The 16,730-nt window shown below is 50.9% G+C and overlaps 7 protein-coding genes across 7 annotated transcripts; 4 read left to right on the top strand and 3 right to left on the bottom strand.

The window, feature by feature from the left end:
• Positions 1–26: 26 nt before the first annotated feature.
• EJ05DRAFT_529952 (DUF453-domain-containing protein) lies at positions 27–1,270 on the top strand (the record flags this gene model as incomplete). The annotated part of the gene is made up of 2 exons (XM_033748944.1): positions 27–362; positions 420–1,270. The coding sequence occupies 2 exons, from the start codon at positions 27–29 to the stop codon at positions 1,236–1,238; spliced, it is 1,155 nt and encodes a 384-aa protein (XP_033605094.1). The 3' UTR covers positions 1,239–1,270.
• A 277-nt stretch (positions 1,271–1,547) lies between these two features.
• On the bottom strand, positions 1,548–4,767 carry EJ05DRAFT_534159 (uncharacterized protein). Its single transcript, XM_033749174.1, has 2 exons — positions 4,512–4,767; positions 1,548–4,461 (listed from the first exon to the last, which is right to left on the bottom strand). Exons 1-2 carry the CDS (start codon positions 4,689–4,691, stop codon positions 1,675–1,677), a joined length of 2,967 nt encoding a protein of 988 aa, XP_033605093.1. The 5' UTR covers positions 4,692–4,767; the 3' UTR covers positions 1,548–1,674.
• Positions 4,768–4,956: 189 nt separating this feature from the next.
• EJ05DRAFT_506343 (uncharacterized protein) lies at positions 4,957–9,284 on the top strand. The gene is made up of 3 exons (XM_033747809.1): positions 4,957–5,144; positions 5,204–8,361; positions 8,412–9,284. The coding sequence occupies exons 1-3, from the start codon at positions 5,066–5,068 to the stop codon at positions 9,123–9,125; spliced, it is 3,951 nt and encodes a 1,316-aa protein (XP_033605092.1). The 5' UTR covers positions 4,957–5,065; the 3' UTR covers positions 9,126–9,284.
• A 481-nt stretch (positions 9,285–9,765) lies between these two features.
• Positions 9,766–11,376, top strand: EJ05DRAFT_506342 (uncharacterized protein; the record flags this gene model as incomplete). The annotated part of the gene is made up of 1 exon (XM_033747808.1): positions 9,766–11,376. The coding sequence occupies one exon, from the start codon at positions 9,766–9,768 to the stop codon at positions 11,374–11,376; it is 1,611 nt and encodes a 536-aa protein (XP_033605091.1).
• Positions 11,377–11,946: 570 nt separating this feature from the next.
• EJ05DRAFT_8331 (S-adenosyl-L-methionine-dependent methyltransferase) lies at positions 11,947–13,209 on the top strand. The gene has a single exon (XM_033750003.1). The coding sequence runs from the start codon at positions 12,161–12,163 to the stop codon at positions 13,034–13,036; it is 876 nt and encodes a 291-aa protein (XP_033605090.1). The 5' UTR covers positions 11,947–12,160; the 3' UTR covers positions 13,037–13,209.
• EJ05DRAFT_8336 (Apc13p-domain-containing protein) lies at positions 13,210–13,844 on the bottom strand. The gene has a single exon (XM_033750004.1). It carries the CDS (start codon positions 13,782–13,784, stop codon positions 13,383–13,385), a length of 402 nt encoding a protein of 133 aa, XP_033605089.1. The 5' UTR covers positions 13,785–13,844; the 3' UTR covers positions 13,210–13,382.
• A 282-nt stretch (positions 13,845–14,126) lies between these two features.
• Positions 14,127–16,622, bottom strand: EJ05DRAFT_534156 (DNA polymerase alpha/primase associated subunit). The gene is made up of 4 exons (XM_033749173.1): positions 16,202–16,622; positions 15,990–16,154; positions 14,604–15,939; positions 14,127–14,548 (listed from the first exon to the last, which is right to left on the bottom strand). Exons 1-4 carry the CDS (start codon positions 16,522–16,524, stop codon positions 14,372–14,374), a joined length of 2,001 nt encoding a protein of 666 aa, XP_033605088.1. The 5' UTR covers positions 16,525–16,622; the 3' UTR covers positions 14,127–14,371.
• Positions 16,623–16,730: the final 108 nt, after the last annotated feature.

The raw sequence follows: 16,730 nt of genomic DNA, 5'->3' as shown, positions 1-16,730 counted from the left end.
CTGGCAGATGTATACCTGCAGTGCTAATGCGTGCCGGGACTTCTCGTGGCATCTTCCTCCACGGCGACCACATGCCTCAGACCAAATCTGCCTGGCCTCAGATTCTAAGCACTATAATGGGCTCTGGCAACGGAGACAGGAGACAACTCGACGGCGTCGGCGGCGCCACTTCAACGACCTCGAAAGCAGCCATTGTGTCTCCATCTAGCCACCCGGATGCAGACGTTGACTTCACCTTCGCTCAAGTTGCCGTCGGCGAAAACAAAGTCGATCTCCGAGGAAGTTGCGGCAACATCTGCAGCGGTGTCGGCCCATTTGCCCTCGACGAAGGTCTTGTCCGCGTCAAGCCAGGCCAGAAACAGGTCCGATCTCACGTTCCGGACTCCCGTTCCCCTCAAACATATATTAACAACGTCTAGGCCGTCGTCCGCGTCCACGACACTAACACCGGCGCTCTCATCTCCCAAACCCTCCAGGTTGCCCCCGATGGCACCTTCCTCGCAGACGGTACTCACAAGATATCCGGCTACGCCGGCTCCGGATCGCCCCTCAAGCTGTCCTGGACAAATCCCTCCGGCACCGTCGGGACCCGCCAGTTCTACCCGACCGGCAACCCATCCGACACCCTCACGTTTCCGTCCCTCTCCACCGGCGAAAGCACATGCATACAAGCCAGCCTCATCGACGCCGCAAACCCCTTCGTCTTCGTCGACGCAGCAACCCTCCCCACTCCAATCACCCAGTCAGACCTCGACAGCCCAGATCTACACACCGCACTCGAATCAACCCGCTGCCACGCCGCCGTCTTATTTGGCCTCGCACACACCCCACAAGACGCCGCGCGCACAAGAGCAGTCCCCAAAATCGTCCTCTGCTACCCTCCCTCGCCCTCCTCGCACGTCGATATCCGCGTCGTTCCATTCAGCATGGGCTCCCCGCACCCTTCATTCCAACTCACCGGCACCGTCGCGCTGAGCGCTGCTCTCACGATGCCTGGTACGGTGCCCAGCCTCATCGCTCGCAAGGCTAGGTCTGAGGAGCCCCTGCGAAGCCCTGAAACGGGAGGAAGGGCGGGAGGAATGGGAGGAGTGAAAAAGGCAATCGCACATCGCAGCGGCGTCGTCGAGGCCGTGGTCCGGAATGTAGAGGACGCGAGCGTGCCGCTGGGCGTGCGGGTTGCGGATGTCAGTGTCGTTACGACGGCGAGGAGGATTTTTCGTGGGGATGTGTTTGTGTAGATGGCTTTGTTTGGGGGTTATCTTTGTCGTAGGTATGGAGGGGTAGGGTAGGGTTGTGTATAGGGAGGAGAAAGGGGGAGATGGAGTTGGCAAGGCTAGAGGGCGTTCTCCAGTCAGAAATTAGCGCTGCATAGCATATTTTATCGTATCTTATCCTCATCTTGTCTAGTGTCCTTTCGGGCAGTTCAAGGCATTAGTTATTCAGTTAGTTAGTACAATGGATTGCGTTTACAAAAAAGCACAAATAAGTCGCATAATTACATCACATTTACAGTCACGGCACGGAACGGCAAAAACCTAATACGACGTGGAACAACAAATTTCATTCATTTCATATATACACACATACACACACGTATATCCATATATGTATATGTATAAAACCCCAGGTAGTCGCCTACACCAAAGCCGACAACCCAAAAGACTCTCTATCAGATCATATCTCAATCCGCTCGACGCTATACTTGGGCACCATCTTACTCAGCTCATAGCCGATCTGGCGCATACTCTTCTTGACTTCTGTGCCATTGGGCGCGTTCTTCATGAGCGCTGGGGCATCCTTGACGAGCATGCCGAGCGGGAGGATACGAGAGTCGGCGTAGGCGTCGGCGCCATACAGGGCGTCGCTTGCGGTCGAAACCTTATACGGTTTCTTGTTGTGTTGTTTGTTGCGCGAAACTGCGGTGGTGGTGGTGGTCTTGGATGAGGAGGTCTTGAGGCGGTGTTCGTAGCGGAGAAAGTCGGAGAGGAGGCCGTTCATGAAGGTGACTTCGTGAATGCCTTCGGCGACAGCAGAGACAACTTCGTGGAGGTCGTGGATCAGGGTTTCGGGGCTGTCTTCTTGCTCGATCGTAGTGGTGGATGTGGTTGGATCTTGGGAGCGTTGCGAGGCGAGGAGCCAGCCACCTACGCCGATTGTATCGAGGACGGTCGAAAGGAGGTTTGCGATTATGATGATCTGGTCGTCGGATGAGGAGTCGTCGTCTTGGGGTTCGGAGGCTTCGCTGTCGAAGTAGCGGGATGCCCAGCCACCGCCGCTTAACTGGATTCGCAGTAAGTTCAGGAGAACAAATAATTGGTCGTGGTCCAAGGCTGTACGGAGACCAGCTACAATAGTTGGCTTTGGGAACGTGTATAGAGCTTTCAAAGCCCCTTGGAAGCAGCAAAACAGAATAAAGTTGTTTTCGACATCGGCGGATGGCATGTTGTCAAGATATGCGTGGGTGTCGTCAATCACATCTGACATTGAGCTGATAGCCTTTTCAACATCCTGATCATTGTCCACTCCGTTGATCGGCGGGTCACTGTGAAGTAGGAGACGTGCATTGAGTTCTGACACAGCCTGAGCGCCGAGTCGTTGTACTATGAGCTTGATTGAGGATGTGACCTCGCCAATCGATAGATATGACCCGGACTCCAGCACGGTACGTAGGATGCCAAAACTTGGGTCGAGGTCGACGAGCGCTGTAACAACATCACCATCATTGACGATACGCATGTCTCCCGGAACGCCTGAATGGATGCGCAGTGCACGTTGTATGGTGTTCTTATTGAAGCACTCTGTCAAAAGTAGGTACTGGAAGATATTTGGCATGTAAGCATCAGCCACGATTGTGGGCATCTTTAAGGGTAGTGTAGAATTTTTGGTTTCCGGGGCCCATGAGAAGAGTTTCGATAGAGCGTACATCGCGAGAGGTTCGTGCCTGAAGCGGTCCTTTATATCAAACCTTGCGGGAAAGTTCCAGGACGGTAACGGCACCTCATCACTGGGTGCATCGACATCCATGCCGTCATGCTGTGGTGAGGTAGTTCCATTGGTTTTCAAGGCCTTATTCGTCCCATTGGTGTGGCTTTTCGCCCACGTATCAAATTCCGTAGTGTCTCTTTCGATGCCAACAGCTTCAGCGAACTCCCGTTCGAATCCAAAAACATCGTCCTGCTCATCCAGAAGATTAATCTTTTCCTTGAAATCCTTGGCCAAATCCACAGGGCCTGCACTATTCTGGGTGATTACTTGTGCTGGCAGGCCATTTCGAAGGCCTTTTCCAATGGAGTCGATTAAGAGACTTGCTTCCTTCTTGCCATGTCTCCGTGGAAGAATCGAACCGAGCGGAAACCCAACCAGTTCCGTAGCTGTAGAGCCAACAGCTAGGTCGAGTGCTGCAAAGTAGCCAATGAACGTGACGTCTTTCATAGTAGACTCAGCTACACCGCGGGATCGCTTCTTGTCCACGCCGTTCGGTGGTTCAGACTGACTGAAGCGCAAAGTGGCTTGAAGTGTCTGATAGGTCAGGTCGAAGAGTCCGCAGTACAAATCAGATACGGCCAGAGCAAGTGATGGAGTGAGCCTAAGGAAAGACCGAAATTGGCCATCGGAGCAGCCGAGATACGAGACCTCCTTCGGTATAGCGTCGTGGAGTCTATAGGTGACCAGTCCATCAGGCGCGAGATAAGTAACAGTTCCTGTATCAGCCTGTACACTAATCTTGGAGGCAGCCAAGTCCGCCGACATTGTAGCTTTAGGAAGGCGCCAGGATACAAGATGTCTAGCTGTAGCGTCTCGAGATGTTAAGCCGGATTGAAGCGCTGGTCGCAGTGAGAAGGCATGGAGGTCAAGCTGCGCAGATCCTCCCAAAGTGGTAGCCAGCACCACCACAGGTGTGCCCGCAAGCACTCCAGGGTCTGCTTCCCTAGAGCCTTGCAGAATTGCGACAACATCGTCGCGTCCCTTGAAGAGACCGCGGCTCGCCTGGAGGGCATTGGTGACGTATGCATATCCTACGCTCATACTAGTGGCATTATTTCGAGAAGGTTGGGAGGGAAGGATAGACCTCAGGTCGGATGTCCATTGCAATGTCTGGAGATCCGATGATAGACAATCCAGTTTACCGTCTTGGTAAACAACAATAATCTCAAAGACAAACTCTTGACTATAATAGCCACTAGCGGTCGGTACAGCTTCGATCGCCACCACGTCTGACCGCTCCTTTGGTATGTCAAAAGTGAGCTTTCGCATGTTGCCCAGTGTGCCGGGCTCAGACTCTTCATCGAAGCAAATGACCTGTGGACTCCCTGCTCCGTTCAAAGCCTGCACAGTGGAGGAGTATGTACATCGACGGGCAGGAAGACCTTTGGAAGGTCGACGATAGACACAGCAGGGTGTTGTGTTGAAAGAGGCTTGCGGAGGAACCGCATATGATGCGACTACACGCGATGTTTGAACCTGTATGACACTGTTAGGCCAGTATGTAGCCCATATAGCCATAGCCCTACATTGTAGATATGAATACCTTCTCCATCAGAGCTTACGACAATTTCTGCTCGCTTGCGTTTCCTGGAGCCGCTGAGCCCATATGCTACCGATGAAAGGATTCGGCCACAATGTGAACCGCCAATGGGTTGTGTCAGAGTAGCAATCGCGAAAGGATTGTCAAACTCTTTCTCAGCAGACATAATGGTAGTACTGGCCAGTCTAGGGACCGGTAAAGTTGTAACAGCTCTACTGCGCCGTAGAATTTTGCGGTGGTTGTGAAGCCAGAGAATTGAGCTCTCCAAAATAAAAAGTTCGAACTCTTGGCGCTGTACTGTGGCTCGTGCTTGGGGCGCTGATGGGGCGTGCATAGCTGGTCTAGGCTAGTCCCAATTGGGTCTAATGCAATCCCGCTCCCGTGTTCAGGCGCGTCACTCAGGACGCGTGCCTCCATTGACTGAATTGAATGCTCGTTCAGCAGAATCAGCGAACACCCCAGTCTGAATCCACGACAGTTCCCTCCCCCGCGTAACTATGCACTATTGCTATTCCTTCTGTTTCAGTTGAGCTCAGGCGCATGGCGGCTCTCACAATTGGTATCGCTATGAATCTCGGAGACACGAAGTCACTGCATCCGTTCTTCAGCAAAACCCAAGGTCAGTCTGGCTCCAATCCAAGAGCTCTGGAGAATTCTCGTCCGAACTGAGGTGTCTAGATACGGACTATCGAGCAACAAACACCCCCAAGCCTCATCAGGATCCTACTCTACAGGGCCAAGAGCGCTTCTCAGCGTCGGATGCCGGATCTGAAGAAGTCAGGAATGAGCCTTCAAAGACGCGCGAGCCTCGTCAAAGAAAGTCACTCGGGCAACAGGCAGTATCCGCAGAAAGCAAAGCACTGCTAGAGAACTTCACAAAGAACCCGGAGCTCAACAGGTCTGAAGAAGCCTGTAGATCAGCTAGCGCGGCGTGCGCTATCAGCATAGACCCAAGGATCGATGGATATTCATCTGGAAGGAGACAAAAACGACGAAAGATCAGTCTGGAACCTGGCGATGGGGCGCAGGTAACCACGCCTGTCACGACAGGTTCCCCATCGCCTAGGCTTGAGAAGCAGGAAGACCTCGGAAATCTCCCATCCAACGAGCCGAACCCAAATCTTGATTGGCGTCAGCAATTACAAAATGCAGCGGGCGAACCTCCTGCACGGATTCTGGTGGAAGCTTCAAGCCCGACCACTTTCGTAGTCGACATTCCACAGAGCAAGCATATTATCCCAGCGACGCCCCCCGCCGAGATGGATTCTGCCTCTCTTTCCCCAGAGACACGTACAAGAAGATCACCTAAAACTTCGAATACAGAACAGTTGAATGATGAGTCGTCTATACTAAAGCCGATGCCAGCTGTATTGATCACCACCCCTAAAAAAATGCTGCGATTGAATTCAAGTGGCAAGTTCAGCTCTCCCATCTCAAATTCGGCCGCTAAAGAAGGACGGAATAAGGCCCCAAGGACTAGGTCGAAAGGCAAAGGCGTGAAGGCTATTAGTTCTTGCATTGCTATCATCCGCTACGGTACCATAACTCACCCAAGCTCAAGTAATTCGAGTTCGGTCGTTCTCCAGATGGATCGCGAACGTACAACAAAGATTGGACATGAGATTGATAGCATCATGAGCGGAACATCAAGAGTTATGGCTGCTACAGTCCAGACTCATGAACTAAACATCGTAGCTGCACCCGTCAGACCAAAAAACCAACCCAAAACAACGCATCCATTTTTCATGGGCAAGCGCAATGTAAAAGATGAGAATAAATCTACAGTAGAAGCTCCTAAGACGCAATACTCAAAGAGAAGTACTGTCACTCCTGGGAAGCTTCGAAGTGATGCGAGAGTGGACGGCACGGACGCAGAATCTAGTGGATCTGGCATCGCTCGCACAAGCACTGTGAAGCGCCCAGGCTCGTTAGAAGCACCATGGCCAAGCAGAGGTAATGCTCACACAAGAGGCTCCTTCGAACCGGATTTGCCAGATAGCCCGGGATCTGGTCGTTCTGCTCTAATCCGTAGACGATTGAAAGCAAATGCAACACATATCGTTGAAGATGAGGACATACTCCGTACTTTCGGACAAGCATTGAGAAAGATTCCAATATCAGAAGTTTGCGCTGATAACGGATTTCCACCACCGTCCAAGTCGATACGCCTGCCACGAAGACATGTCACCAATGGAAGCGTAATTCTTGACAAGGTCAAGCGCCAGCTTAGCGATGTCCTAAGGGCCTCAGATTCTCAACCAAACGCCTCATCTACAGCGGTACTAGAGCCACACCCGGCAATTTTTGGACTCCTGGACCAATTTGAGGACACCTTAACCTCATTTGACAGGGGCACGTGTGACACTCAAGCTTGGACGCACAAATATGCTCCAAAGAAAGCGTCCGACGTGCTTCAAAGCACACAGTCCATGGCTATTCTTCGGACTTGGTTGACAAGCCTCAAGGTCCAATCAGTCGGTGGCGTAGCAAAAGACTTGTCGGAGAAGGCTCTTGGCAAGGGTAAACGTCAGAAGCCTGCGAAGAAGAGAAAGAAGACCAATGAGCTGGATGACTTCATAGTCGATTCGGATAGCGCCAGTGATCTGGATGAGCTTACAGATCCTGAAAATGTATCCGACGGGCCGTTCAAAAGACGCAATGGCCCTAAGTCTCTGATACGAATAGGAGACTCAAACTCAAAAGGATCGGTTCGGAAATTAAAGAATTTGATCCTAATTAGCGGTTCTCATGGATGTGGAAAGACTGCCGCAGTATATGCTATCGCAAAAGAGTTGAATTTTGATGTCTTCGAGATCAATGCCGGCAGCAAAAGAAGTGGTAAAGATATCACTGAACGAGTCGGCGATATGACTGAAAATCATCTCGTCAGCAATAGACAAGATGATCCACTGACGGTAAATCTTGTCGATTCGGACACCGAAAGAGCTGCAGAGGCTTTTCAGAAGGATATAGCAAGCGGTCGACAAGGGATGATGACGTCCTTTTTCCAAAAACAAGCCGGAGGGAAGAAGGCCCAGCCAGAAGCCAAAGTCGTGAAAGAATCTCAATCGAAATCAGCACGTGTGGCGAGTCAGCTGGAGACGACAATTCGTCAACGCAAGTCACAACAGCAGTCTTTGATCCTATTGGAGGAAGTCGACGTACTTTTTGAAGAGGACAAAGGGTTTTGGAGTACTGTTATCGATTTGGCAATGCAGTCGAAGCGCCCAATGATTCTGACGTGCAACGACGAAAGTCTTCTTCCGATGGCTGAACTTACCTTTGAGGCCGTCCTGCGATTTACGCCTCCATCCGAAAAGATAGTCTCAGCATATCTTCTCCTGATGGCTGCTCGTGAAGGCCATATTCTTGATAGAAGAGATGTGGTTTCGCTCTATAGGGCTAAGAGCGAAGACCTTCGGGCTAGCATTACAGAGTTGGATTTCTGGTGCCAGATGGCAGTTGGAGATCGAAAAGGAGGGCTGGAGTGGATTTATCAACGGTGGCCGCCTGGTAAAGACGTTGACAGCGAGGGCAAGATTTTACGCGTAGCAAGCGAAGGCACGTATCTTAGCGGTATGGGTTGGATTGGACGCGACACTGTCCACGAATCTGCGATCACCGGTATGGTCATTGAGGAGGAGTTGACGAGACAGTTATGGGACAATTGGTTGGTCGACCCCGTCGACACCGCCCGCATGTGTAGCACATTCGCATCGCCTCAGCAAGCTCCCACTTCCCATTCGCGTGAGCAACTTGAGACTTTGGATTTCCTAGCGGAAGGTCGTAGTGCAGCTGATGTCTTCTGTCGTGTCGACCTTCCGGCCACACGTTCCGTAAGTTCTTTACCTTGGGAATATAGTAAGTACAGAACTGACTGTTACAGGCTTTGGCGGATACTACGCAACCCGCAATTTCTGAGAAGGCCCGACTTAATTACATCTCTGGCCTGCCGCTTCTCCAGGCAGACCATGTCAATGACTACAGGAATATCGACACACAACTAGCCATAGCTATGGCTTTGAAATTACAACACCTCTGCGATGATACGGGACCTATGAAGGCTAGAGCCTCGTCCATTGAGACCAAGTCTATCGATATTATACTCGCCAACAAACAAGCAGAGGCAAATTTGCCCGACTTCTCGCCTGAGAACGTTTTGGTCACACTAAATCCGATCACCATCCCACGTCATGACCAGCTTTATGTTGGTACACCAGCAAACTCATGTATTGTCGACCGGCCTCTCTCCCTCGTTGTAGTGGATGTTGCTCCATACGTTCGGAGTATTGCCGCTGCCGACCTTAAGCTGGAAGCGGCTCGTCTGCGTCTTTCCAACTTGTTATCCGAGGGCGGACGAGCTACTAAACGCGCACGTACTACCAGGGCCAGTCGCAGCGCACTAGAAGGAGGTGCAAGAGAGACTACGCGAAGAGAACGATGGTTTCACAAAGACTTGAATCTCACGGCCGTGTTGAAGACTGCAGGCGAGAGCTGGGCTGGGATGAGCACCGAAGTCAAAGACGACGGGAGTGATATGATGACCACGCTTAGTGGTAGCCAAATTAAAAGTCAATCAGCAAGTAGCCAAGAGGCTTAGATTACTCACATATCATGATGCATCACTAAAGGGGGGGCAGTGAGGCTGCGGACATTTGAGAGTTTTGGCGTTCGAAAACATCACATCTATAGAGCATTTTCAGGGAAGGTCATGCGACGATGAGACGTATTATGTAGAATAGATGTAAATCATGCAGACAGTTCTCATGTGAAATCCACCTTTATAGCGACTCATAAGAAATATTGTACACAGCATACGTGAATAGGGTAGCATAATTGAGCGTGGTTCTGTACCAGATGTATGTCATGTAAGCGGTACATTTAGACGTCTTTTTTACGATCTGCATCGTGTCCGGACCAGGGTTTTTTTTCGTAGCATCTTTTTCTTTTTGGCTCCAGCAGTAAACACTGGTTCTGTGTCCCAGGGTTCTGTATTGCCGTGTTGGGTTAGATATACGTCCGGATATGGTTTGGCGTGCGTACTCGTGTCTGATTTACGGCGTCTTTCTCCATCAATATCCGGAAATCTATAAATAAGGACTGAGTATTACTTCATGGGAATCTCCTTCTCCATGCTAGTGTCACTCTACTATCATATTCTCGAAACCATATTCTCCATATCATATACTTCACATCATATCCTCCAAATCACATTCTCCAAATCGTTTTCTACAGACACAATGACAACCCTTGTAGACCTACCGACGGAACTACTTTGCATGGTCGCTGACCAAGATTATCTCTCAGCGGACGACTGCTTCAGCCTAGCATTGACATGCAGAACGCTTAACCATGCGATCATGCCCATCTGGGATAAGCATCAAAAACTGTATGTTCAGTGGGGACGTCTGATCATAAACCTCAATGACCGCTATGGACGGGCACTGGATTTCACCAAGTCAGTCTTTGGCGACGCTCTCTTGACACAGTACGTCAGAGAGATGATCATCGGGATGCCCAGCGACGCCACAGGAAGTGGATTTCCCCCTGACCACGGAGATTCCATCGACCGGGAATCGGAAAGCCAAGAACTGTATGAACTCATCAAGACTCTTCGTCTTGTTTCTGAAAGTCACCAGTTTCTTGGCTCTCCAATTCGGTTCATTGACAACTCATCAAGGAGCGATATCGATTCCATGATCATACATGTGGGTGAGCACATCATACCAGTTGCTCTCATCTTAAGCCAACTTCCGTGGGCATTGTTGGGACTTACTGGATTTACGCGATCGCCGGAAGCCGCTCTGATTCGGATGCCTGATACACGGAACACCGACCTCCTACGAATTTTCGCCATGCTGCTTGCAAGTTGTCGGTACCTCCAACGCCTGGAGATCTGCGATCAGAACCGCGAACGCAATGATGACTTCCTTTTCGCCCTTTTTCAGATGCTCTGCAAAGAGTGTTTTGTGTCTGGAGGCAAGTCAAGTCTCTCCAGGCTCAGGCATCTTTCTCTTCGATCGCACATGTGTAAGGACATCTCCATCTTTGCTCGGGAGAACAGATCAGAACCCGAGGATTTGAAGTTCGACTCCTTCTTCATGGCATTGCTACTGCCCCGTTTAGAAACTGTGTACGGCTTCGGAGTTTGCAACTCGTACTACAACAGGCTCCATCATCCGGCTCCCAGGTCCGACAGACATGGACGAAGGCATGTCGTGTACCCTTGTAACAATACCATTTGGATGGAAGCCATCACGGGCTGTAAGAACCAGATGGGCCTACACAGATCCTCACTCACGACAGTCGAGTTATTTAACTGCGACCTATCATACGAGATCTTACGCCACTATTTCCAGTACACGCCAAACCTGCAGCACTTCGCGTATTCTGAAAAAGAAATCAAACGAGGGAAGTTTGCCCCGGAGTGGAATCGACAGGACCATATCGTTCATGCTGTGGCTGAAACCCTATCGAACAGTCTTCAGACCCTCTTTATCCGGATCATGGACATGGATCGGTCCGATTTTTGGACCTCCGAATTATCTGCCTATTGGTCTCAAGACAGCCGCGTGGACTTCTCGCGTTTCAAGCACCTGCAGTCGCTCCGCGTCAACATAAGCACCTTTGCTCAACGCACCTGGCAGGACTCGTTCAAGCACCACAAGAGTTTCAAGGACGACATTACACATTTACTTCCCCCGAACCTCTGTGCACTCGAGTTCTTTGGTACCAATTATCTCGAGGATATCGCAGATTCCCGCTCGAGTTCCGCGGCGAAGCCTGCTATTGTCGCCGTCAACTGGACTTTCCTGGGCAAGGTTCATGGCGTTGTTTGGCGAAAAGCTTAGGAACAACAGCCTAGCCACTCGCATGGTAGTCTATCATGAATCTCATTCTGGAAAGTCAAAGAGACGTGATTTTTGGACCAGAGGATGAGGTATCAGTAGCCGGGAACGTGGGATGGGATCCCGGGCTCACACAGATGATAGATGCTTCAGTGCTGCTATGTTGGTATCCAATAGAATCAATCTAAAAATGTTTAAAAAAAGAAAGTGGACGTGATCGTATCCTAATACCATGCTTATTGCTGTATTAAAAAGCCTCTGAACTCTGACAACTTCACTATACTTCATTATGCCATATCGTTCTATTGTGCCATGAGGCCCTTCCAAGACAGCGCATTGGCCGCTTCATAACATACTAAAGCCCCTGAGGTTGCTATTGCATGGATGTAACACCGCTAGCTTGACACCTACGCAGCCTTGGTATGTCTCTCGGAGACTTTTTAGTAACCTGCATTGGTACCAATCGGCAACAAATGTCTCAGAACTGTCCGAAACGGGTAATAGAATAAGTTTGCGAGGCTAAACGTCCTGGGCCATGAAGCACACCACAGCCCTTTTCTCATACATGCTTACGCTTCTGTCTACGCGTATTTCGCTCGCTTATGGAAGTTTGAACAAGGTACAAAAGCCAAGACTGCCATCAAGGTAATCAGCAACGCAACGACTTACAAGCTGGCCGCTCAGCATATATATAAATACATCGCTGTCATCACGAGCCACCACCATCACCACCACCATAATCATCATTCAGGAATTCCTCGATATTTTCAACAAACAAAGAACAAAAATGGCATCCCAACCATCCAAGATCCCGAACTCCATTGAGATGTTCGACAGAACTGCCGACGGCTACGACGAAAACACAGGCGGCTGCACCGTCGACGTCGCCCGCCACATCATCTCCATAAGCCCACCCATCACTTCCACCTCCACGATCCTCGACAACGCAAGCGGCACCGGCGCCATATCCCAGGCCATCCTCCGGCCCTTCAAACTCAGTCAATTATCTCCTCCCCACGTCACTCTCGCAGACGGCGCCGCAGGAATGATCCGCGTCGCCAAAGCCGAGCTTGCGCGCCTCGCGCTCCCAGTGCAGAACACAGACTTCGTCGTTGCGCCGGCGGAGGATCTAAGTTCACTGCAAGACGACGTTTTCTCGCATTCGTTTACGAACATGGGGCTCCCGCTTTTCGTGGACGGCGAGAGGGCGAGTCGCGAGATTCATCGCACCGTTAAGCCGGGTGGCACGGCGGTAGTAACTTCTTGGAGGAGTTTCGGGTACCTTGATCCAGTTCGGGATGCGCAGGCTGTGGTCTTGCCGGGGACAGAACCGTTTGATTTGCCGCTAGCGAAGAAGTGGTTTGATCCGGAGTATATAGAGAAAGTCATGCGGGAGGCCGGGTTTGAGAATGTGCAGATGGGTAGTTTCGAGGCGTGGTATGCAGCGGAAAGCGAGGAGAAGATCGCGAACTTTTTGGTGAGGTTGACCGAGGCTGTGCCGTGGATGAAGGGAAAGAGGGACGAGATACTGGCGGAGCTGCAGAAGACTGTGGTAAAGTATGCCAAGAAGGTAAAGAAGATGGTGTACCACGGAGACAAGGAGATCGAAGTAGAGCTGGTTGGTCTTTCAATGATGGCTATCGTGGCGGTCTGCAAGAAGTAGATGATTGCTACTGGTAAAGTGGAGCTCTGATTGGGAAAAAGTATATTCTCCTTTTTCATTTACACCTGCTTCCTGTGGCTCGACTGTCCATACATTTCTGCGGGTCCATCATCGCCAGCCAGCAATGGGTGACTTTAGGTATACCACACTATCTCCCGTCGGGCCAATAGACACCAGATACAACCACACGTAGTGTTCGTTGATGAGGATTCGTTGATCGTGCAGAGACTTGCACACCATAGGCATGATTTGAGAGGCGATAAACTTTGTATCCTGGCAATTATGCCTCTCAGGCATCATTCGATGCAATGTCTTTGCTCGAGCAGCATAACAACTGAGGCTCTCTTCACCGCGGCAACCCACTGCCAGAGGCTTTCTTCCTCCTTAACTGTTCTCCCACACTTCCACCCTTCGCCGAAGCACCTTTCTCACCCAAGATATCCTCCGGGCCCTTCTTTACCAATTCTTCGAGGCCCAGGTCCCTCCATGTCGGCTCACGCTGCTTCATAGTCGCGCGCTGGATGCCGAAAGCCGCATGCTGGTCGGGAACAACATCGTCCTCGTCTTCGGGGTTCGGAGGCTGGAGATGTGGTGGTATGGTGATATCATCGGGAGTGAGAGGCGCGCGGGTGAAGGCCTCGAAGAGGTCGGCGTGGTGTGGGGAGCGGAGGTGGAGCTGTGTGCGGGAGGAGTCGCGAGACTGAGGGTTGTAAGCTGAAGGTAAGTTGTATATGGTGGAGCAATTCATACCATTAGGAGTGTATAGTTCGTGCGAATGAGACTAATTTTGAAGGTATCTGGAGGTGTTACTAGGCACCAAAGTGATTGAAGTGTGGTAATGTTTACAACCTTGTGACAAGCTCAAAACCGCTAGTCTAGATATGGCTTAGCATAATAGAACAGTTATATCTGTGATTATGCCAGACAGTAAGAGGGATTCTGCTAATCACTATGACCAACCGGTTCTTACTCTGATGTCCAATCTAGTACCGTTATGTTCGATGAGAATGTAATGTAAGACGTACAAGACACGAAGGTCGAGATGACAATACACCTGGCGCGTAACAATGGGTGCATAAATAGGTGTTTTACCCTCGTCGACTCTGTAGCAACGGTGGAGCTTCAACATTGAATTCCACGCTCGTTATCTACCACATCACGAAAGTTTTGCAATTCTCTATACATGTCTCAAATCGTAACTAGCACCACCCGGAACGATCTTATCTTTGTAACATCCCGCTGAGGCGTGAGGAGGAACAAGTGTCGATAACAATGCAGCCCAAACGCCAGAAGATCAGGGACTTCGCAAATACCCAAGAGATAGTCATGTCCATGTCATATTCGCACAATGTCCACACGAGCCCTCTCGAATATCTTATTCGGTACCGTACTCGCGTTCTCCCTCTCCTCCTCTGTCAATTCCCTAGGCATGACCGTAATGCGTGCATACGTCCCATACGCCTTCCTCTTCGCCATACTCCCTGGGTTGATCACGAGCACATTCTCCACCACCTGTACGACACAGATCAGCCAGTCGTTCACGCGAAAACTATGATATACAACTTACCCGGGCAAAAGGAGGCAGGACACTCGGCTGAATCAGCATATCAGGCTTCGCACCACTGAACTCGCCCAGCTTGACATAACTCGTATCAAGCATCGCCCCAACCGGACGAAACTGCTCACGCACCTCATCCCCTGTGTAGTTTTCCTTGACCTCACCCACAGCAGTCATGTTCTCACGTGCCGTGGGCGGCACGATCGGGCAAAATGTCCGCTGCTCGATGACAGCCCGCGGTGCCCGTTCCATAATATTAGTTGCCTTCGCGCGACCTCCAACGCATTCTTCTCTGCGAATCATATCGAACACATCTAGGCTATTCATGCCCACCAGAAATTCATTCATGCTGAGTGTCATGGGGTGCGTGACAGCGTGTACTCGTTTCGCGGGTAGTCCGAGTTCCTTCTTTGGAAGACGATCCTGTGGCCATGCAGCATGGCGAGAGACAGCATCACGGAGAGAAGGTACCAGGACTACATGACAGGCTGGGTTGGCAGAAGTGAAGGCGGCAATCTTGGTGCTGATATGCTGTCGGAAGAGGTCTGCGAGGGTGGGCGATTCGGAGCCAGGAGCGGACGGCGGAGGAGGATAGGAACCTGTGCGTATCAGAGGGTGCTCGGCGTCTAGAAACGGCCCAAGAAGAATTATGGCATCGGCATGGATGGCTTGGGCTGTTTCCAGAAGAGTACTGAGAGTGGAGAAGTCGAGGTCTGAGTCGGTAGTGTAAGGGCCTGCTGCAGAGATAATGGTCAGGGGGGCAGCATTATCATCCATAGGGCCTGAGAGGCGGGAATTCAAAGCATCCACCTCATCTGGACGGCTTGCAGCTTCGACTTGGACAGGGAGAGGGATGATATCGGAGACAGTAAAGTAGTCTCCTGAGGCGTTAGTCCCGCGTAGGGCAACTATTTTGCCAGGAAAAAATGCGTATTCAGGAAGATTACCAGTTCGCAGGGGCACTCGGAGGCCCCTTCCAGTACGTCTAGATGTCTCGAGGACCAGGGACGATTGATTGAGACGCCCTTCGCTTGAGTCAGACGCTATACGTCCCACAGTCACGATCTCACTTGTGCTTTGATTCGTTGGATTCCCGATCGAATCTCTGCTGACGGTACCAGACTCTGTAAGTATATCGATAAACTCGTCTATCCTATCGTCCAAGACTTCTGATGCCTCAGAAAGCTTCATGGCCATGGTTTTGTACGCGAACTTGGCCATATCGGTACGAGCCTTGATCTCAAATCGAGGAGCCAAGGGTGCTTCCTCGTTCGAAGGAAGCTCGATATGGCTGTTAATTGTGTGTTCGATTTCAGCTTTCTTTGCTCGATCCGCAAAATTAATCCTGTTCCAGAGTGTCAGCCGCCATATAGCTAGCGTCCAGGTCCTACTCACAATGTAGCATTGGCATCATTTGGTGTCTTGAATTCTCCAGGGGAGCTCGCGGCGTGTGTCTTGTTGACTTCAGACCCGGGTGTCTCGAAATTCGACTTTCTCTTTACGGTGCCGTTTGTGTTGTTTGCAGCAGGACGTGGAGTATGCGCGACAAGCCCATCAAGCCTAGAATCAGTCAGTACCCACGCAACCGCCCGATAGCTACTACTTACATTCCAAAGACGTCTGAGTTTGCAGCTGCTCGTGGGGTAGCACCGACCACTCTTTTATCTGCTTGTCGGGCGTGATTCTTCGAGCGTACATCTTTCTCTAGAGAATCCTGCAGATCTTTCTTGAAGTCTCGCGCAGTCTTCAAATCTAGCGTCGAGTTCTCTGCGCCCATCTTTATGCTGTATGATTCCCACTTGTAGAACATTTCCTGGGCATCGATAGAGTGCAGGCGCATGATAGCTTCCAATTCGTTAACCAGAGCTTCCGGGAGATCCTTCCCTGGGGGAGCGAAAAGCTCATTGAGCTCAGAGTTGACTTCGGCCATGTTGTTCCTTGTACTGATTGATGTCGTTCTGCTGTGTGTGGAGGGCTCAGTCGAGTTCACGAAGCTTTTCTGAACGCGCGACAATCCGGAGACGCGACCCTTGGACCGAGGACGCGTCTGTGGCAGGGTCCATTTAGCGCTGCTTCGAGCTTAGCAGGCAGGGTGGGTCGGACCTAAGGGGCACCGTGCACCCAAAAAGAAACCCG

Source organism: Pseudovirgaria hyperparasitica, assembly GCF_010093815.1.
Source record: "Pseudovirgaria hyperparasitica strain CBS 121739 unplaced genomic scaffold EJ05scaffold_1, whole genome shotgun sequence".
NCBI classification, from domain to species: domain Eukaryota; kingdom Fungi; phylum Ascomycota; class Dothideomycetes; order Acrospermales; family Acrospermaceae; genus Pseudovirgaria; species Pseudovirgaria hyperparasitica.
The sequence above is the reverse complement of the archived record's forward strand: the minus strand, read 5'-3'. Positions and strand labels throughout refer to the sequence as shown.